The sequence below is a fragment of the Carettochelys insculpta genome, chromosome 8, assembly GCF_033958435.1.
Source record: "Carettochelys insculpta isolate YL-2023 chromosome 8, ASM3395843v1, whole genome shotgun sequence".
Taxonomy (NCBI): domain Eukaryota; kingdom Metazoa; phylum Chordata; order Testudines; family Carettochelyidae; genus Carettochelys; species Carettochelys insculpta.
The window spans coordinates 37944619-37960367 of record NC_134144.1 but is presented as its reverse complement, the minus strand read 5'-3'; the positions used below and the strand labels follow the sequence as shown (position 1 = coordinate 37960367).

General features: G+C 42.2%; 1 protein-coding gene across 2 annotated transcripts; it reads right to left on the bottom strand.

The window, feature by feature from the left end:
• Positions 1-1212: 1212 nt before the first annotated feature.
• SPC25 (SPC25 component of NDC80 kinetochore complex) lies at positions 1213-14101 on the bottom strand. Of its 2 annotated transcripts, none has more exons than XM_075001041.1 (7): positions 8615-14101; positions 6284-6441; positions 6142-6207; positions 4986-5132; positions 4330-4434; positions 3552-3650; positions 1213-1479 (listed from the first exon to the last, which is right to left on the bottom strand). In XM_075001041.1, exons 2-7 carry the CDS (start codon positions 6435-6437, stop codon positions 1355-1357), a joined length of 696 nt encoding a protein of 231 aa, XP_074857142.1. In that variant the 5' UTR covers positions 6438-6441; positions 8615-14101; the 3' UTR covers positions 1213-1354. The 2 variants fall into 2 exon arrangements, with proteins under 2 accessions (XP_074857142.1, XP_074857143.1); XM_075001042.1 differs by having other exon boundaries at positions 8550-8621.
• Between the last annotated feature and the right edge of the window lie 1648 nt (positions 14102-15749).

Below are 15749 nucleotides of genomic sequence, written 5' to 3'. Positions count from 1 at the left end.
TAAGTAAATTCAGATCATTGAAGTGCCTAAGGTATTATTTTTTTAAATTGTTCAGTTTGTTAAATAATCAAAGACTTTTCCTTGCCAGGGGGATACAGAAAGGCAATCTACCTCTCGTTGTTTGAATTTGCCTCAACTCTTGTTGAACTCTACGGCTACGTCTACACGTGCAGCCAACATCGAAATAGTCTATTTCAATGAATAACGTCTACACGTCCTCCAGGGCCGGCAACGTCGATGTTCAACTTCGACGTTGCTCAGCCCAACATCGAAATAGGCGCAGCGAGGGAACGTCTACACGTCAAAGTAGCACACATCGAAATAGGGATGCCAGGCACAGCTGCAGACAGGGTCACAGGGCGGACTCAACAGCCAGCCGCTCCCTTAAAGGGCCCCTCCCAGACACAGTTGCACTAAACAACACAAGATCCACAGAGCTGACAACTGGTTGCAGACCCTGTGCCTGCAGCATAGATCCCCAGCTGCCGCAGAAGCAGCCAGAAGCCCTGGGCTAAGGGCTGCTGCCCACGGTGACCATAGAGCCCCGCAGGGGCTGGAGAGAGAGCATCTCTCAACCCCCCAGCTGATGGCCGCCATGGAGGACCCAGCAATTTCAACGTTGCGGGACGCGGATCGTCTACACGGTCCCTACTTCGACGTTGAACGTCGAAGTAGGGTGCTATTCCGATCCCCTCATGAGGTTAGCGACTTCGACGTCTCGCCGCCTAACGTCGAAGTTGGTGCCGCTACTTCGAAGTAGCGTGCACGTGTAGACGCAGCTTACATGTTCTTTCCCATCACTGATGTATAGCCAGAGTGTGGTGAACATCTCCATTATTGTAAACCTTTATTAAAAACAAACCAGTGACTGCTACTTTAATCCTGGGCTGTTCCTCAATGAGTAGAAATACTATTTCTCTATTAAAATGGTACCATGATTTTTTTTCTGGAAGTCTTCGAATGCATGACTCAAACCCTTTGAGAGTGAATTTAGAATAGCCTCTTACATTGCCTTGCTTTGGCCTAATTTCCTTGAACATAATTTGCCGGCTTCCTTTTGAGTTACAAATTTGGTGATTAGGTTCACAGCCAATCCAAAGTTACACGTGTGGAGACACTGGACCAACGAAATACTTGCTTTAATTGTATTGTTAAATGAGTTATCAAAAATAGATCTGGCTGATAAAGATGGACTAAACATTTCACCATTTTTCTTTATTTAGAAAGTAGAGTATTAAAACATACATACATCTTGCTTCATTCCAATGTTACATTAATTCAAAAAGGAAGGGCAGGGAATGCACACAGAGATGGGAAGAAATATTTGAAGACAGTTTTAAATATAACTGCAGATTTACTTATAGGACAAAGCTGTAAAAGCTTTTCTGATGTTGGCAACAAATGCAGCAAAGTTATTGGTTTCTCTCACTTTCAGCTGGAGTTCTTCTATACAATCCAGAGGAGGAGAACTGCTTGTCACTAAAAGAAAACAGATTTTTATTTTCAAGACAAATGAAGCGTGCTGTGATACCACCTAGTCTCAAATATTCTTTCCCAAAACCAAGACAATTATTTCATAATGTGTGACTTAATTTTTTTTTCTTTTATGAGTTGGATACCACCTGTATGCCAACTTTGAGGTCCATCTTTCACTGCCTGTAGTGACTTAGTACTCTAACCATAGACTGTAGCTTTGCATGTGCTCCATTTATCTAGTTTAGGCCTAAAAATCCATAAATTTCAGCCAAAGGGAATACAAGACATTGCTTGAGGACACATTATTTTGTCATGCACAGATGTTCCTCTTGTGTCATTCCTGTTACTGCAACATGAGGTATTGTTACAATGACTACTCTAACTCAAGAGCTGCAGCATATTCTGCCCACTGGTCACTGCTGGACTATGTCAATTTTCAGACAAGCTGGATGGGGGAAAAAAAGAAAGATTAAGAGACCCTTTGGAATACAGTATGGTATTAATTCCTGAGGAAAGCTCCAGGAATAATAGGATTTGTGTTTTGAAAATTAAGTTCAAGGGATTCTAGCAGTGAGAGAGAGCAGTTAGTTCAAAAAGCAGCTCCTAAAAGCTGTATTCCTTTAAGCTGCATGTCCACTAGCAAGTCCTTTCAGAAAATCAGGCCCACTTTTGAAAGAGCAAGTGGCGCGTCCACACACAAACTACGCTCTTTCGAAAGAACTTGGTGCTTCTTCTGGAAGCTCTCTTCCTCTCCCAAATGAAGAGCGCCTTCTTCCGAAAGATTCTGTTGGAAAAAAGCATGTGTAGATGCTCTGGGGGTCCTTTGTTCTAAATAGTGCAGAATTTGTCAATACCTGGCCTGGTCTTTTGAAAGAATGGGGTCTGTATGGACGCTCTCTTTTGATCCACTTTTTTGTGTGTGGACATACACTTTCGAAAGATCTTCCGGAAGACTGCCTTTTGAAAGATCACTGTAGTGTAGATGCGGCTTTAGGGCGTGAGGGTATAGTGGAAGAAAAGCATCATTAATGCTGTCTAAATTTGATTGGTACATGGAACTGGTTAGAGGGGCATGGATGAGTTCCCTTTCATTCGTCTCTCCCATTTGATGCAGATTTTGATTTGTTAGCAAGAGGAAATAAAGTTGTTTTGGTGGCTAATGGGCTCCCAAAGTGCATATTGGGAAGCTGTCTCTGAGTTGGCATCCCAAAAAAATTCTAAATGGAAAACCTGAGATGGTCACTCACACTCCTTCCCTATCTTTTGTCTCTCCTTCCTTCATGCTTCACTCATTTCTTTTCTGAGCTTTTCCCCCCAGCCATTTCTTTGCCTTTCAGCTCAAGGGCCAGCACTTTACACACAAAGATGGAAGAGGAAAAACAGCTATTTAAAAGAATGTTCAATTTACACAGTCAAGCATCCAAAAGGTAGAAAATACCAGAATTAAGGTTGCTTGTGCAACCTGAATTGAGCTCTCTTGTGCATTTGCATGGCAATGCTGTCTTTAATTATATTAAGACATACTTTTTCTTCTGAAATCCTATTTGTTTAAAGTGATGTTTTCCAGATGGGTGCCCCAGGCCAAATTCATTGATACCAGTGCATGTGCACAGAAGTTAGAAAGCCAGTTTCTGCCCTCAATTTTCTAATGAAACAATATTTTAACTCTTAGAAAACTGGCCAGTCTAAGGAATAGTTTTCTGGTACCTCCAAGGCAGGGCTAGGGCCAGATTCAAAACTGGAAACCATTTTTATTAGCCCTGGTTAGCCCTCCTTCTGTATATTTTCTGTCCTCTGCTGCTAGTCCCCAGCCACTCTTACATGAGGTACTGGCAAGGGCAAGTGCCCAGAAAGAGCTCCACATGTGGTGTTTCAGGAAAATACAGTAGTGGCAGGGAAGAGGTCATCAAGGGACAGCTTCCATTAAAGCTCTTGTTAAGAATCCTACAGATAGAGCTCTGCCCCACGACTGAACTGTTCAGTATAGAACTTGCTACTCCCCAGTGTGTGCACACACGTGAGATTGGTTTAAAACCATTTTAAAGACAATATACTCATTTAATATTTACACATACCTTCATACTCTCCCTGTTCATTTATATGGAGAGTAAACATATATGGCTTTTCAGGATCTTGGTGGTCAATATATCGAAATATAAACTGCAACTGTTCATCTAAAACAAAGCAAACAGAGAATTCAATAAAACCAGTAATGGTTTGTGGCACACTCAGTAGCGTCCACATTAAGCTGCAGTTAAATTTCAGTTAGTAAAAAAATATTCTTGAGATTAATAATAATAAACCTAGGCATATTCTTTTTGTAAAAAGAAAAACCCAGCTTTTGGGCCTCAGCTACGAGTATCCCTTTAAACTACTGGACTTGGGACTATAGATCCAATGAGTTCTCAAAACAAAATTGTTAGATGCTTTATTACATTGACACATGTATGCAGTCCACAAATCTTTATTTGTACCATACTTTAAAGGATTTTAGTCATCAGAGAAACTGAGATTGGGTTATCTGAATCTTTTATAGCTATTTGTCTTATTTCACCTCAATCCATTCAGAAGCCTTCCTAAGGCAATAACAGACATTTTTATTGCTTTGTAGCAATACAGAACAGACAGAAGAGAGAATTTGCGGAAAATAAATCAGGACCATGCTGCTCAAATTGACTATTAGTGTGACCTATCTTCACTTGAACTCATAAACATGTATTTTTAAATTGTGCTTGCACATAGAAAAAAAAGTGTGCTCCATTTGTATAGCGTGTGAGGATGGTGGCATTTGGCCAACTTGTCAAGGGCATGACTAGGGTAAACAACTGAATACAGGTATACTTGGAAGCTCACCATGAATTCGGCGTATTTCTAACCCAAGCCGCTCTTCAAACAGTTCTTTAGATTTACTCAATCTTTCCAGCCTCTCTTTGGTAGCCTTGTTTTTAGCAGACATAACTAAAGTGTCAAGCAAAAGTAAAGCATTTTAAAACAAATTTTAGAATAATGGAAAACCTGCAGAGTAAGTCTGTTAAAAGCAAGTGTCTTTTCTTTGCTAAATCATACTGATCATGACAACTACCCTATTTCTATGCATTTAAATCTGAGCCACAGTAATTATTTACACATTCTAGCATGGTGTTTTGTTTGGTTGATATTATGAATGCTATTGTAAGACTCAAATAACTGTTTTAAACTACACTTTACCATTCAAAGCATTGTTCATTAGTTGCCAGTTATGAAAATATATCCTTTTAGAATGAGGAATTAGAGGGCTCCATTGATTAGTGAACATTTACATACAAATTTTCAGATTAAGCACACATTAGCCTAAACCACTGTTGGCTATATTGTACAAATACTATATTACCAACAATCTAAAATCTGCACAGCTACAAAACTGAAAAGGTCTCCTGCCAAGCCACCAGTACAATCTTCAGAAGACTTCACATTCTAAAAAAATAAAGTCATAGACAGTTTTCATGTTCATTCAATTTTACAAAACTTACTTTCCTTTTTTCTGGCCAACTCTTCCTTGAGCTCTCTGATGCAATCAATAAAGTCTCTCTTTTGTTCTTCTTCATGCCTTCTTTTGGAAATCATTTCAGTTAAATGTTCTTGCTTTTCTTCAATGGTTTGGTTCTGCTGCAGGATCTCTGCAAAGAAGAGAAAAAACATAGCCTTTAAATAAGGCTAAGTCACTGATTCTACCACCAGATGCTTTTGTGCATTTGCGTAGGGATTACTTGTGTGAGTAAAGTTAGACTCAAGTGCTACAAAAGCGTGGCTACATAAGTTATTTCACCTGAGAAATCAGCATTTTTGTGTGTCTGTGGCAGGTCTTCCACTGCAAGCTTCAAGTACAAGCAAAAATGATTCTGAAAGATTTGGCTGCATAGAGGAAAGTACGAAACAATTTTGTAAGTGAAGGCCCTCTGGCATCTCATGTTATTCAGAAGTGAAATCTGGCTTGTTTTCAGTGACAGAAGCTTTTGAGTTCCTGGGTCTTTGCCCATGAAAGCTTATGCTCCAAAAAATCTGTTAGTCTATAAACTGCCACAGGACTTCTCGCTGTTTTTGTCATTTTAAAAGTGTACAGTCATCCTCTTATTACTCATTTTGTGTCTTATATTTGTAATCGTAGCAACATTGCTGTTACATTGTGATTTTTGTTATCCCTAACTTTGAACGGCAACTTGCAAAGCTAAAATGAGTGAGTTAATCTTAGCTTGAAAAGCCGACCTTGCCCATAATCAGGATGTGGGAGACAGTTAGCTTATTTCTGGGCTATCAGCCTTGCAAAATTGTACTCTACTGCACAAGTTATCTTTGATAGCTAAGTAATTCTGGCGTGGGGTGGGGATATTAAGACAAACTTTGTACCACCACAGCTGTCTTCTTGAGCTTGGCAAGACTCTTCTTTATTCATTTCTTATTAAGTGACAACAGCTTACTCAGTGCTATCCAAGAACTTTTAACTAGATATTGGCATTTCTGTTTAAATGAAGGCATTTTTCACCAAAAAGTCTGGTCTAACACCATATTCATTTTGACTTTGCAGTTCATTTTAACTGAACTATCTTCAGCTGAAATATTTTGTTCTGACAGAATACATTAGTTTATTTTAGAAGTTATAAATAAAATATTCAATATCTGATATCATACCATTTTGGAACTCCTGAATTTTGTCAAGCATTAGATCCCCTTCTTTTAACTTCTTGGACCATTTCTCTGTAATAAGAGATTAAGTTCAGTCAACTGAAGAGAGAATTAAAATTAAATTAGCAATGTTAACTTATGACTGTACCTGAAAGTGCTTTTATAGATTCTTTCAACGACTCTCTTAGTCCCAAAGTCTGATTGATCTGTTCACTCCCACAAATCCTTTTGAATTTTGTCCAAAATTCTTTGATCTCTTTTTCAAAAAGAATCAATTCATCTTCTGTTTTTATCTGGGACATCGTGCTGTAGGAAATATAAAAGCACAACACAGTGACAATCACACAGAACAAGCTGAAGTATTATAGATTAATAAAGAGATGTTTCCTTAACATTGATTGCTGTTGAAACTTTAAATGCTGTTCCTCTTGTAGGTTTTTGAAAGCTCCATCAGTTACTATGGCAATTATGTTATAGCATTCAATGGACGTTACTGCTGTGTGTATTTGCCATATTACAAGCAAGGTGTAGCTCAGTTTATTTTATCCAGCATCTGATTATGAATATAAATACCTCAAACTGTCCAACTAAAAATTCAGGATACAAAATCATGTTCTTTTCTGAGGCTTTATCATCTACATATAGAGCAGAAAAACAGAAGATATACTGAAGGATGACATAGTACTATGCATATAAAATAGACTTTTTTTCCCCAAAAACCTCCGAATACTGTATTTTACTAAACTAAATAGGGAAAACGCCACATGCTGGCTCATTTTGAACTAAGTTAAGCATATTTTAGAGGGGGATGGGAGGTTATAGGGGAGGGAGAAGATGTATGTGGGGGAAAAAAGCAAAATGTTTTTTCTTTTCCAGAACAAGAATCAGATTATTAAACACTATATGGAACGAAGATTTAACTATGGTCTAAAAGGAGAGAATGTTTTCAAGTGGCTGCTACATATTGGACAGATAACAATCAAAGAAATAAGGAGAATTCCCACAAGTTTATCAGGATAACGTACTGTAATCATAAAATAGACATTTGACAGATTTTTTCACAGCTTCAAGCACAGCCACATCTAGGTGCAAGTGGACTGAATAATTTTCCCTTTAAAAAAAAATTTACATTTGAAACAACTACCAAATACAACAGCATACCAAAAATTATTGCAATGATACATTAATATTTATAATAATGCATAATGTATACATTATACTAATGATACTGTAAATATAACTAAACAGGTTTTGTTTAGCCTGAAATGCCAATTAGCAAAATAAATAAAAAGCAAGAAAGTTCAGTCTGAGAGCACTTTCACTCAGATAGCTACTATGGATGATCGAGGGGTTCTTCAGCAGATGTTTCTCACATGTGTTACCCTCCTAATGCCTTGGTGCTGAAGTGTTAAGTATTTCACACTGATGTTTTTCCAGCCGGTACTGGACAGAGAAGTCAGCACAGTTTACTCTCTTGAGGCCATATCACATCATCAGCAGAAGGGTAACACCCTTAACATGACACCCTGGAATATCACCTCTCTCTTTCAGCCTAAGAACACATTTCTTGGCTGATGCTTTGCAGCACAACGTGCTCTTTCTACTACCACCTTAACTCAGCTTCTCACAATCAGTTTTCTTTTGTATGAGAACCTTTGATACTGAACTGCTGGTTCAGACAGCTCTAACACTGTCGAGATTTGACATCCAGCAGATCACAAATGCCAGTGACACATAGGTCATAATGACTTTGGGCCAGATCCTTTACCATTTACAGTAGGGTTGCAACATTTGCAAGGGTGGGGTGCAGAGAACCCTTAGGGGTGTTGAACTTCATGAATATCTGGACGCACCACACAGATGTCTAGGGCACCTGGCTCCAGAAGCACCGCGCAAGCACTGCATGTGGCAGCAACACCAGAGCCACACAGGGAGTTAGGGCACCTTGCAGCAGTAACAGTGCAGGAGAACATGAGCCACTCACAAACAACTGACTTTGCGAATGTTATATATATATAGATATATGGAGAGACACCTATCTCATAGAGATGGAAAGGACCTTCAGAAGCCACCGAGGCCAGTCCCCTGCACCTAGAGCAGCACCTCTCATAATCCCTCAGATATTATGTATTTGCCCCCGACGGTCCCCTCAAGGGCTGAGCTCGCAACCCAGGGTTTAGCAGGCCAGTGCTCAGGCCACTGAGCTATCCACCCCCTTAGGTGTCCGACTTCCATTGGCATCAACGGGAAAGCAGCATCTAGATGCCTGAGGTGCTGGCCCTTCGGGCCCGATTATATAGCAAACACAACAGCAGCCCGAACCAGGGCCTGTCTGGGGGCAGGGTCCGAGCCGCCTTGTTCACCCTGCCACTGGGCTGTGGCAAGGCTCCTGAGTGCACCCCTGCTCACCGCACCCGTCAGGCCACCTTTAGTGCGAGCCGCCGCCGACCGCTTCCGGTCCAGAACACGCAGCACCTACGTGCTCCGCGCCCTCTTCTCCCCACGGCGATCGCCCCGCGCAGCTCCCCAACACTCCGTTCAAACCGTAACCGTCCTCCCGCCGCCACTTGATTGGCCGGGGCTCCGCCTACTCCGGCTACAGCGCGCGCCACGACGGGTTCGTTCCAATCGCAGCCGGCCAAGAAGCTCCCGGGCTATTGGTGGAGCAGCGTGGAGCATGATGGGAGTTGTGGTCCGTGGTCAAACGGGAATCAAGGGAGAGAGTGACGACAAGCCGGGTGGGCTCTAGCAGCTCGCGGCCCCGCCCGCCCCCAACAACGGCTCACTGGCGCCGCTGTTGGTCGCGCCCGCAGGGTCCCGTCTGAGCCGCTGGCCTCGGGGCGGCTGAGGGAGCCGGGCACAGGGAGAGGCGACGCGATGCTGGCTGGGGAGCGCGGTCCGGCCTCCGGGGCCCCCCGAAGGCGGGGTCATGGCCAGCCCGTGTACGAGCGCGTGGCTGCCCTGCCCGGCCCGGCCGGCGCACAGCTGCCGCGGATGGGGGCGCTGGCTGCTCCGGCCGGGCTCTCGCCCCTCTGCATCCCGAGGCAGACGGGCCGGGGGACGCTATGTCGCGCCTCGTGCTTCCGGTCGGCCGCTGTGAACGGCGGTAGCTTTGAAATACAAGATGGGCGCAGGCCACCCGCTCCGCTAGTCACCGCTAGCGCCGGTGTAACGGGAGAGGCCGCTGCCTCGGGCCTGGCGGCACCTGGCGCACCCGCTGTCCTTCCTGGGTGGCTGAGTGGCGTGGCCGTCCCGAGAGACTAAATCGGGGCGGCCAACCTGTGGCTCTGGAGCCGCACGTGGTGTGGCTGCTTGCCTGGGTACCAACTCTGGGGCTGGAGCTATGGGCGCCCCCTTTCCCATGCACCAGGGGTGCGTCCTGCTCTGCCCCAGGCCTTGTCCCTGCTTTAATCCTTATGGGCTAGATTCGTGGTGTGCACACACAAACCACCAGTCAGATGTGGCTGTTGGGCTGGGTGAGTGTGGCTAGCTGGCTTGCTTTTGAACTAGTTGGACACCACAGATCTCCGTGGTGCCTCGTCTTGTAATGAGTGCAGGGGACTGGACTTGATGACATCCCCAGACTCCTTCCAGTTGTATGAGTCTGGAATTCCCCAAGTCCTGCCCCTGTCTCCACCTCTAAGCCCGCCACATCCTCTCTCCTTCCTCCTGAAGAACCTCCTACATTCTGGGAAACAGCTGATTGCAGTGGAGTAGAGGCAAAGAGAGGGAGATGGAAGCACTGACCCATAGAAGGTGGGAGCTGATGGGGGCTGCTGACACATTACTGTGGCTCTTTGGCAATATACAGTGGTAAAGTCTGGTTTTTCTCATGTGCAGGTTGGCCACCCCTGGACTAGATAAAGTTGAAGCTGTTTGCTGGTCTGGGTCACTGACTCATGCAGTTGTGTGCCACCCCCAAATTGTTGCAATAGCAGACTTTTCAATCAGAGCTGGAGCGGTCTATAATTGGTTCTCCTTCAGTGCCCTCGAATGAAGGGATTTTCCTTTTGTGTGACTGGCACTGAGTTTAGCAGAATATTGCTTCCCCCCCACCTCTTTTGTCATTTACGGTAAGCAGAGACAAAACATCATAGAATCATCAGACCCCTTGGTGAAGACCGAAACAAAGACATCATTAAGCACCTTTGCCATTTCCAAGTTTTCTGATATTGTTTCTCCCTTCTGACTGAGCAGTGGGCCTACCCACTACAAATACCAGTTGTAAACATAGTTCTCTGCTATCACGTAGTTCTTTGGTGGACTGTTTAGTTACTAGTTCTAAAGTGTGGTAGTTGCAGCACCTTATGCTTTTTGGTTTTCTTTTCCTGCATTCTCCAGCAAGTTGCTAGTAATGATGCCACCAGTTTTTGAAGAGCTCTGTTCAGTAAATAGGCTACTTGAGGGCCTTGTTGACATACATGTGTATTCTGCTGGTCCATCATTGTTCCAGAGGAGGAGCTTGATCTACATGCAAGATTCAGAAATGAAAAAAACAAACAAACTCCTTTTAAAATAGGACTTCATACAAGCTGCTTATCACTTACTCAGGTGACTCTTTCAATTATTAATTAAACGGTCTACCTGTAACACACAATAACAGCAAATGGTTATTTATTTAATTCATTGTGGTAGCTAATACAAAATGAATACTATTGTCCTGCAACAGTTATGGAGAAGCTTCTCTTTCTAACTGTTGTGCTTTGTGTTCTACATCTAGGTACTGTACGTTGGGCAGGAGGCCAACACATTTGATTTTTGTCTTACTTAGCCCCTACGAGTCCCTTATACTAGGCTCTGTAAAAATATGGAATAAGAAACAATGCCTGCCTTAGAGAGCTTAGAGTCTAAGGGCTGAACTGTGGTATTGGGTGCATTTACGCTGCTTCAATTGATCCACCGTGGGTTGATTTAGCAGGTTTCTGCTAACTTTACTGCCAAATACACTCCCTTCAACTCCAGTATTCCACTGGAACAAGAAGTGTAAGATAAGTCTCCGAGAGAGTTTCTGCCATTGACACAGCATGGACCTGCGATTTATCAACTCCAGCTACGTTATTCAGATAGCTGGAACTGAATGATCTGGGTTGACGTTATCCCATAGTGTAGACCTGTCCTAAGTGTAATGTAAGAAACAGGAGATAGATACAGACCAGAGAGTACAAAGGAACAGTATTTGCCATCATGATAGGGTGTAAAGTCAATAATATTTTTTCAGGCATTGTGGCATAGGGGAGTTGTAAGAAGGAGTTTAAAAAAAGGATAATTTGGACGTTCTTGGGGAGCTTCTCCCAAGCATGAATGGTGGGAAGACAATAAAGCTGCTTGTCAGGAATTGTAACAACTGGGCTATGGAGTCTGCTTCTATGGCTAATGAGAAGTGAGAGCTGACCTTTGAGTGTTGAATGAGAGATGATAGGTAGGGTGAGTCTAGGTGTAAAGGGCTTGGAAAACTAACATACGTAGCTCATGTTTGATATGATAGAGAAGAAGAAGCCTGAGAGAGGGAGAAGTGAGTTTTGGGTGATCAGATAGGAAGTGTGAAAAATTGGAACAGGGATGAGGCGTAATAGGCACCTTCGCAAGAAAAAGCCCAGAATGTCATATTGAGACATATGGTCACGCTAGATCAATGCTCAGAAATCTTTATCACCCCATGGCACACTTCAGCACTCACTCTAATTTCACAGGACACCCAATATATATAGCCCAATCCCCTCCCACAGAGCTAGGCACTGCCAATCCATCCCCTGCACTAAATTGATGCCAGCAATTCACCAGAGCTGCCACCGCTGCTGCTGCCATGTACTTCTCTTACCAAGCAGTGGGGCATGTGTGTGGAGCAGCAAATGGCACTTCCAGTACCTGGCTCTGAGGCACACTAAGCATTGCTTTGTGGCCCACCAGTTGCAGAGTACTGCTCTAGACGACATGGTCAAAGCAATAGGTCAGGGACATGATCTTTCCAGCAATATTCTGCATAGATGTAAGTGGGGAAAGATTGTATTTATCAAGCCTTCTCAGTTAGTCATTAAAGATTCATTAATATGACAACTAGCATAACTGTTCCTTTTTATATTACGTAATTCCTTTTAAATGGGACAGTACATCAGCATATCTTCCCTTGATGAAAAAATAGGTATATCTGTATGTATTACCTAAACTATTAACAACAGCATGCATTTAAAACTCACTGCTTTTATTCAGACTATATCTTTGCAGTCAATGATCATGAGTAGAAGTGTTCTATTGAGTTTTATGTTCACTTCTTTCTCTAAACCTATGCTGTGTTACAAATGTGTGTCTTTTAAGGAGGAATGAGTTATATGTATAGAAGAATAAATATTCATACACATCTACATTGAAAATCTTAAAAATGAATTTTATTTTAAAATGTTGTGGATATGTAGTACAAAATGTCACGTTACTTATATTAAGCAAGCATTTATGATTTTTTTCCCATTTCATTCAGAGGGGCAGAACTGGCAAAGTGACCTCTAAATGTCTGAGAAGTTTTTATATCTGAATGAATATATTAAAATGGCTAAACTAATTGTGTGGCCAATCACAGCTGAAAAGACCTGATGTCTTTTTAATGGCTGTATAGGTTCTGATAAAGTGTCTGTGTGCCTGCCTAGTGATTTTTGAATATTATACTAAAAATAACTCTCCTGTAAGATGACTTTTTTTCTTTCAAATTGCTTTAAGATTTGTGTGCATGTAAAGCTGTGTGTGTATGGTTGTTCAGGGGGGTATAAACAGGGGAACCTTGAGGAAAAAATCGAGAAGTTATTTTACCTCCATATTTGACACTGGTGCAACTGATATTGGAATACAATGTCCAGTTCTATTGTCCACAATTCAGTTGGGGAGGGATCAGAGAAGAGCTGTTAGAATGGTTAAAGAGTTAGATACCACACCTTATATTAACTAGACTCTTCAAGTCAATCTGTTGACCATAATGAAGAGAAGGTTAAGAGATTACTTGATTGCATTCTATAAGTAGCTACATGGGGAATGTATTTAATAATTGTCTCTATTCTAGCAGAGAAAGATACAGCAGTACTAAAAGTGGATGATGAAACTAAGGAAATTTAGAGTTAAGGTATACATTTTTAATTATTAGAATAATTAACCACCAGAATAAGTTACCATCTTTGCATTCCCATCTGTAGCAATTTTAAAATCAATATTTTTGTTTTGTTTTGTTTTAAGATATGCTCTAGGAATTATTTTGGTGAAAATTCTGTATTATGTGTTTGTACAGCAGCTCAGACTACATTATCACCTTCTGTATTTGGATTCTATACATAAAGAGGCTGTTTACTTACTGTATTATTTTAATGACTCTTGGAGTTTGTAATGCAGGCAATAAGAAAAAATGTTGTTTTTTTAATTTGTAAACTGCGCACATTTCTTGTTGTTCCTCAAGAGTTTCCATAATGCCATTTGTATGTAGTGATTTTCCATATGTATAATTCTAAATAACATCCAGTTAGTTATTATGGTTAAGAACCAAAAACATCTTTTCTCTTGTTCCAGTAACTTGTATTCATTCTGGAAAAATAAAATGAAAGTGGTATGTGCATAGGATCCCTCGAGTAGAAATATTGGAGTTGTTATCCAGACCCACAGACTTGTTTTTTTTAGGGATTTACTGTGATTTCAAGACCCATTTTCATAGTGCTGATCTACATCTGTGTTAACAAAACACATCTGAAATCAGCTTTCCTGTTCACATTTTTGCCTGAGAGTTATGATAAACAATAAGGCCAAACAGACCATTGACCTCAGTGATCTTTACAACATGCTTTTGTTGATTAGAAAAGAGAATTAATTACAGCAGTAGTCAATAAAATGTGTATTTCTCCCTTTATGGACAATTCAGACAGCATTCAGTTAACATCTAAGTATATTATATTGACCCAGTGGATGTATTCTTTCATTGTTTTCATGAAAATCACAATAAAAGGAACTACAAATAAGTAATTGTCCATGTAATACTAGATTCTTAATTGTGATTAGAGAATACCATTTGTCTTGGGAGAATGTGCTCTAACACTTTGTATCCCATAGTTGGGCTACAAAACGAGGTGTACTACTGAAGCGCCTGCACATTTGAGGGTCTCCATGTATCTTCTGCATCATGTAAAGATCACTACACTGGTGCTGAATGCTTTGGCATACAGCAGTGGCCATGGGAGAGGCCACCAGCAGGGCTCTCCATACCAATGCAAGTGCCCTATGCAGCCGAGCATCTGTGCACATGCGCGCACACACACCCCATGGAGGTTGGGGGTGCTCCATGGGGAGCCAGCTGCTCAAGGGGAGCAGGGCTGTGAGCACAGAAGGTGTGGGGAGTAATGACATCTGGTCCAGGAGAGTTAGCAACCATGACAGCAGGGAGGGAAACACCTGTAGCTTCAGGGCACCAAGTGGGAGGCTCAGGTGATGGCAGTTGGTGGTACGAGCACAGGCTGGAAGACTCTGAAGGATCATCAGGTGGTGGTGCTGCTGGGAGGAGAGAAGGGTGTTTTAAAGGTGAAAGTTGTTGCTTCCCTCCAGTTGCAAGAGACTGTTCCTCTGGCCCATGCTTGCGCCACTTGCCACTATCTGGTGTGCAGGGGCTTGGCACAGCCCATGGGGGAGGTTGGAGACATGGCCAGGGCATGGGGCCAAGGGCCCTGGCACTGAGCCAGTGGGATAGGTCTGGAGTACTGGCACTGAGCCCGAGGGATGAGGGGTGGGTTCCTGGAGCCCACACAGCAGAGAGCTGCTAAGGCATCATGAAATTTGGGACAATTTGATGCTCCAAATTTCACGGTGCTCTACATGGCTGCATGTTTTGCGTATTGGTAAGAACAGCCTGGCAACCAGATTGGCATTGGGTTTGCATCCCCTATAGAAATGCAGCCTTCTGCCCCAGAAGACTCTTCTCTTTGTTGCCACTTGCCTTATTGCAGCTTCTCTCTCTTGCTTCGCTCCAACCAAAAGAGGGATTTTCAGAGGCCACACAGACATCCCTTAATTGGATTGAGTATCTTTTGTTGACCTGAGGTAACCTCTTCAGCTCATAGGGAAAAAAGAATGTTTACCATTCTATTGTTGATATAACTGTCTTCCAGAACTCTAGCCGCTGTCTAATCTGAATTTGTCAGAACTCGCCAGTCTTTGCAGCTGGACCAATGCCAGTGACAATTATGCCATGTGAAATTAATGTTAGGGCTGCATTTACTAAAAAAAGGTGTACCAGAAAATCGGTACGTAGATTGCTTTGATGGATGCTCATTCTCTTTGCAAACATCTGCTTAGCAACATCAGACTCAGTTATTACATAATATTTGCATTGATAGGTAGGTGTAAAGAAATCATGATCATTTTATTTTCTTTGCCACCCTTAATCTTTGATTGTGTTTTTAACTATTCAAGGTTGCATAAAATTTAGGGTAGGCACCAGTTATCTTTATAGATCAAAAGTTAATGAAGTAGCAATAAACAAAAAAAATTGACTTGGTTTACCTTCTGCTGAGTATGTAAACATTCAATTATGTTCAAAACCCAAACAAACCTGTTTCCAAAATGTTTAGCCTACCCATTCCCAAACATACTCAAGT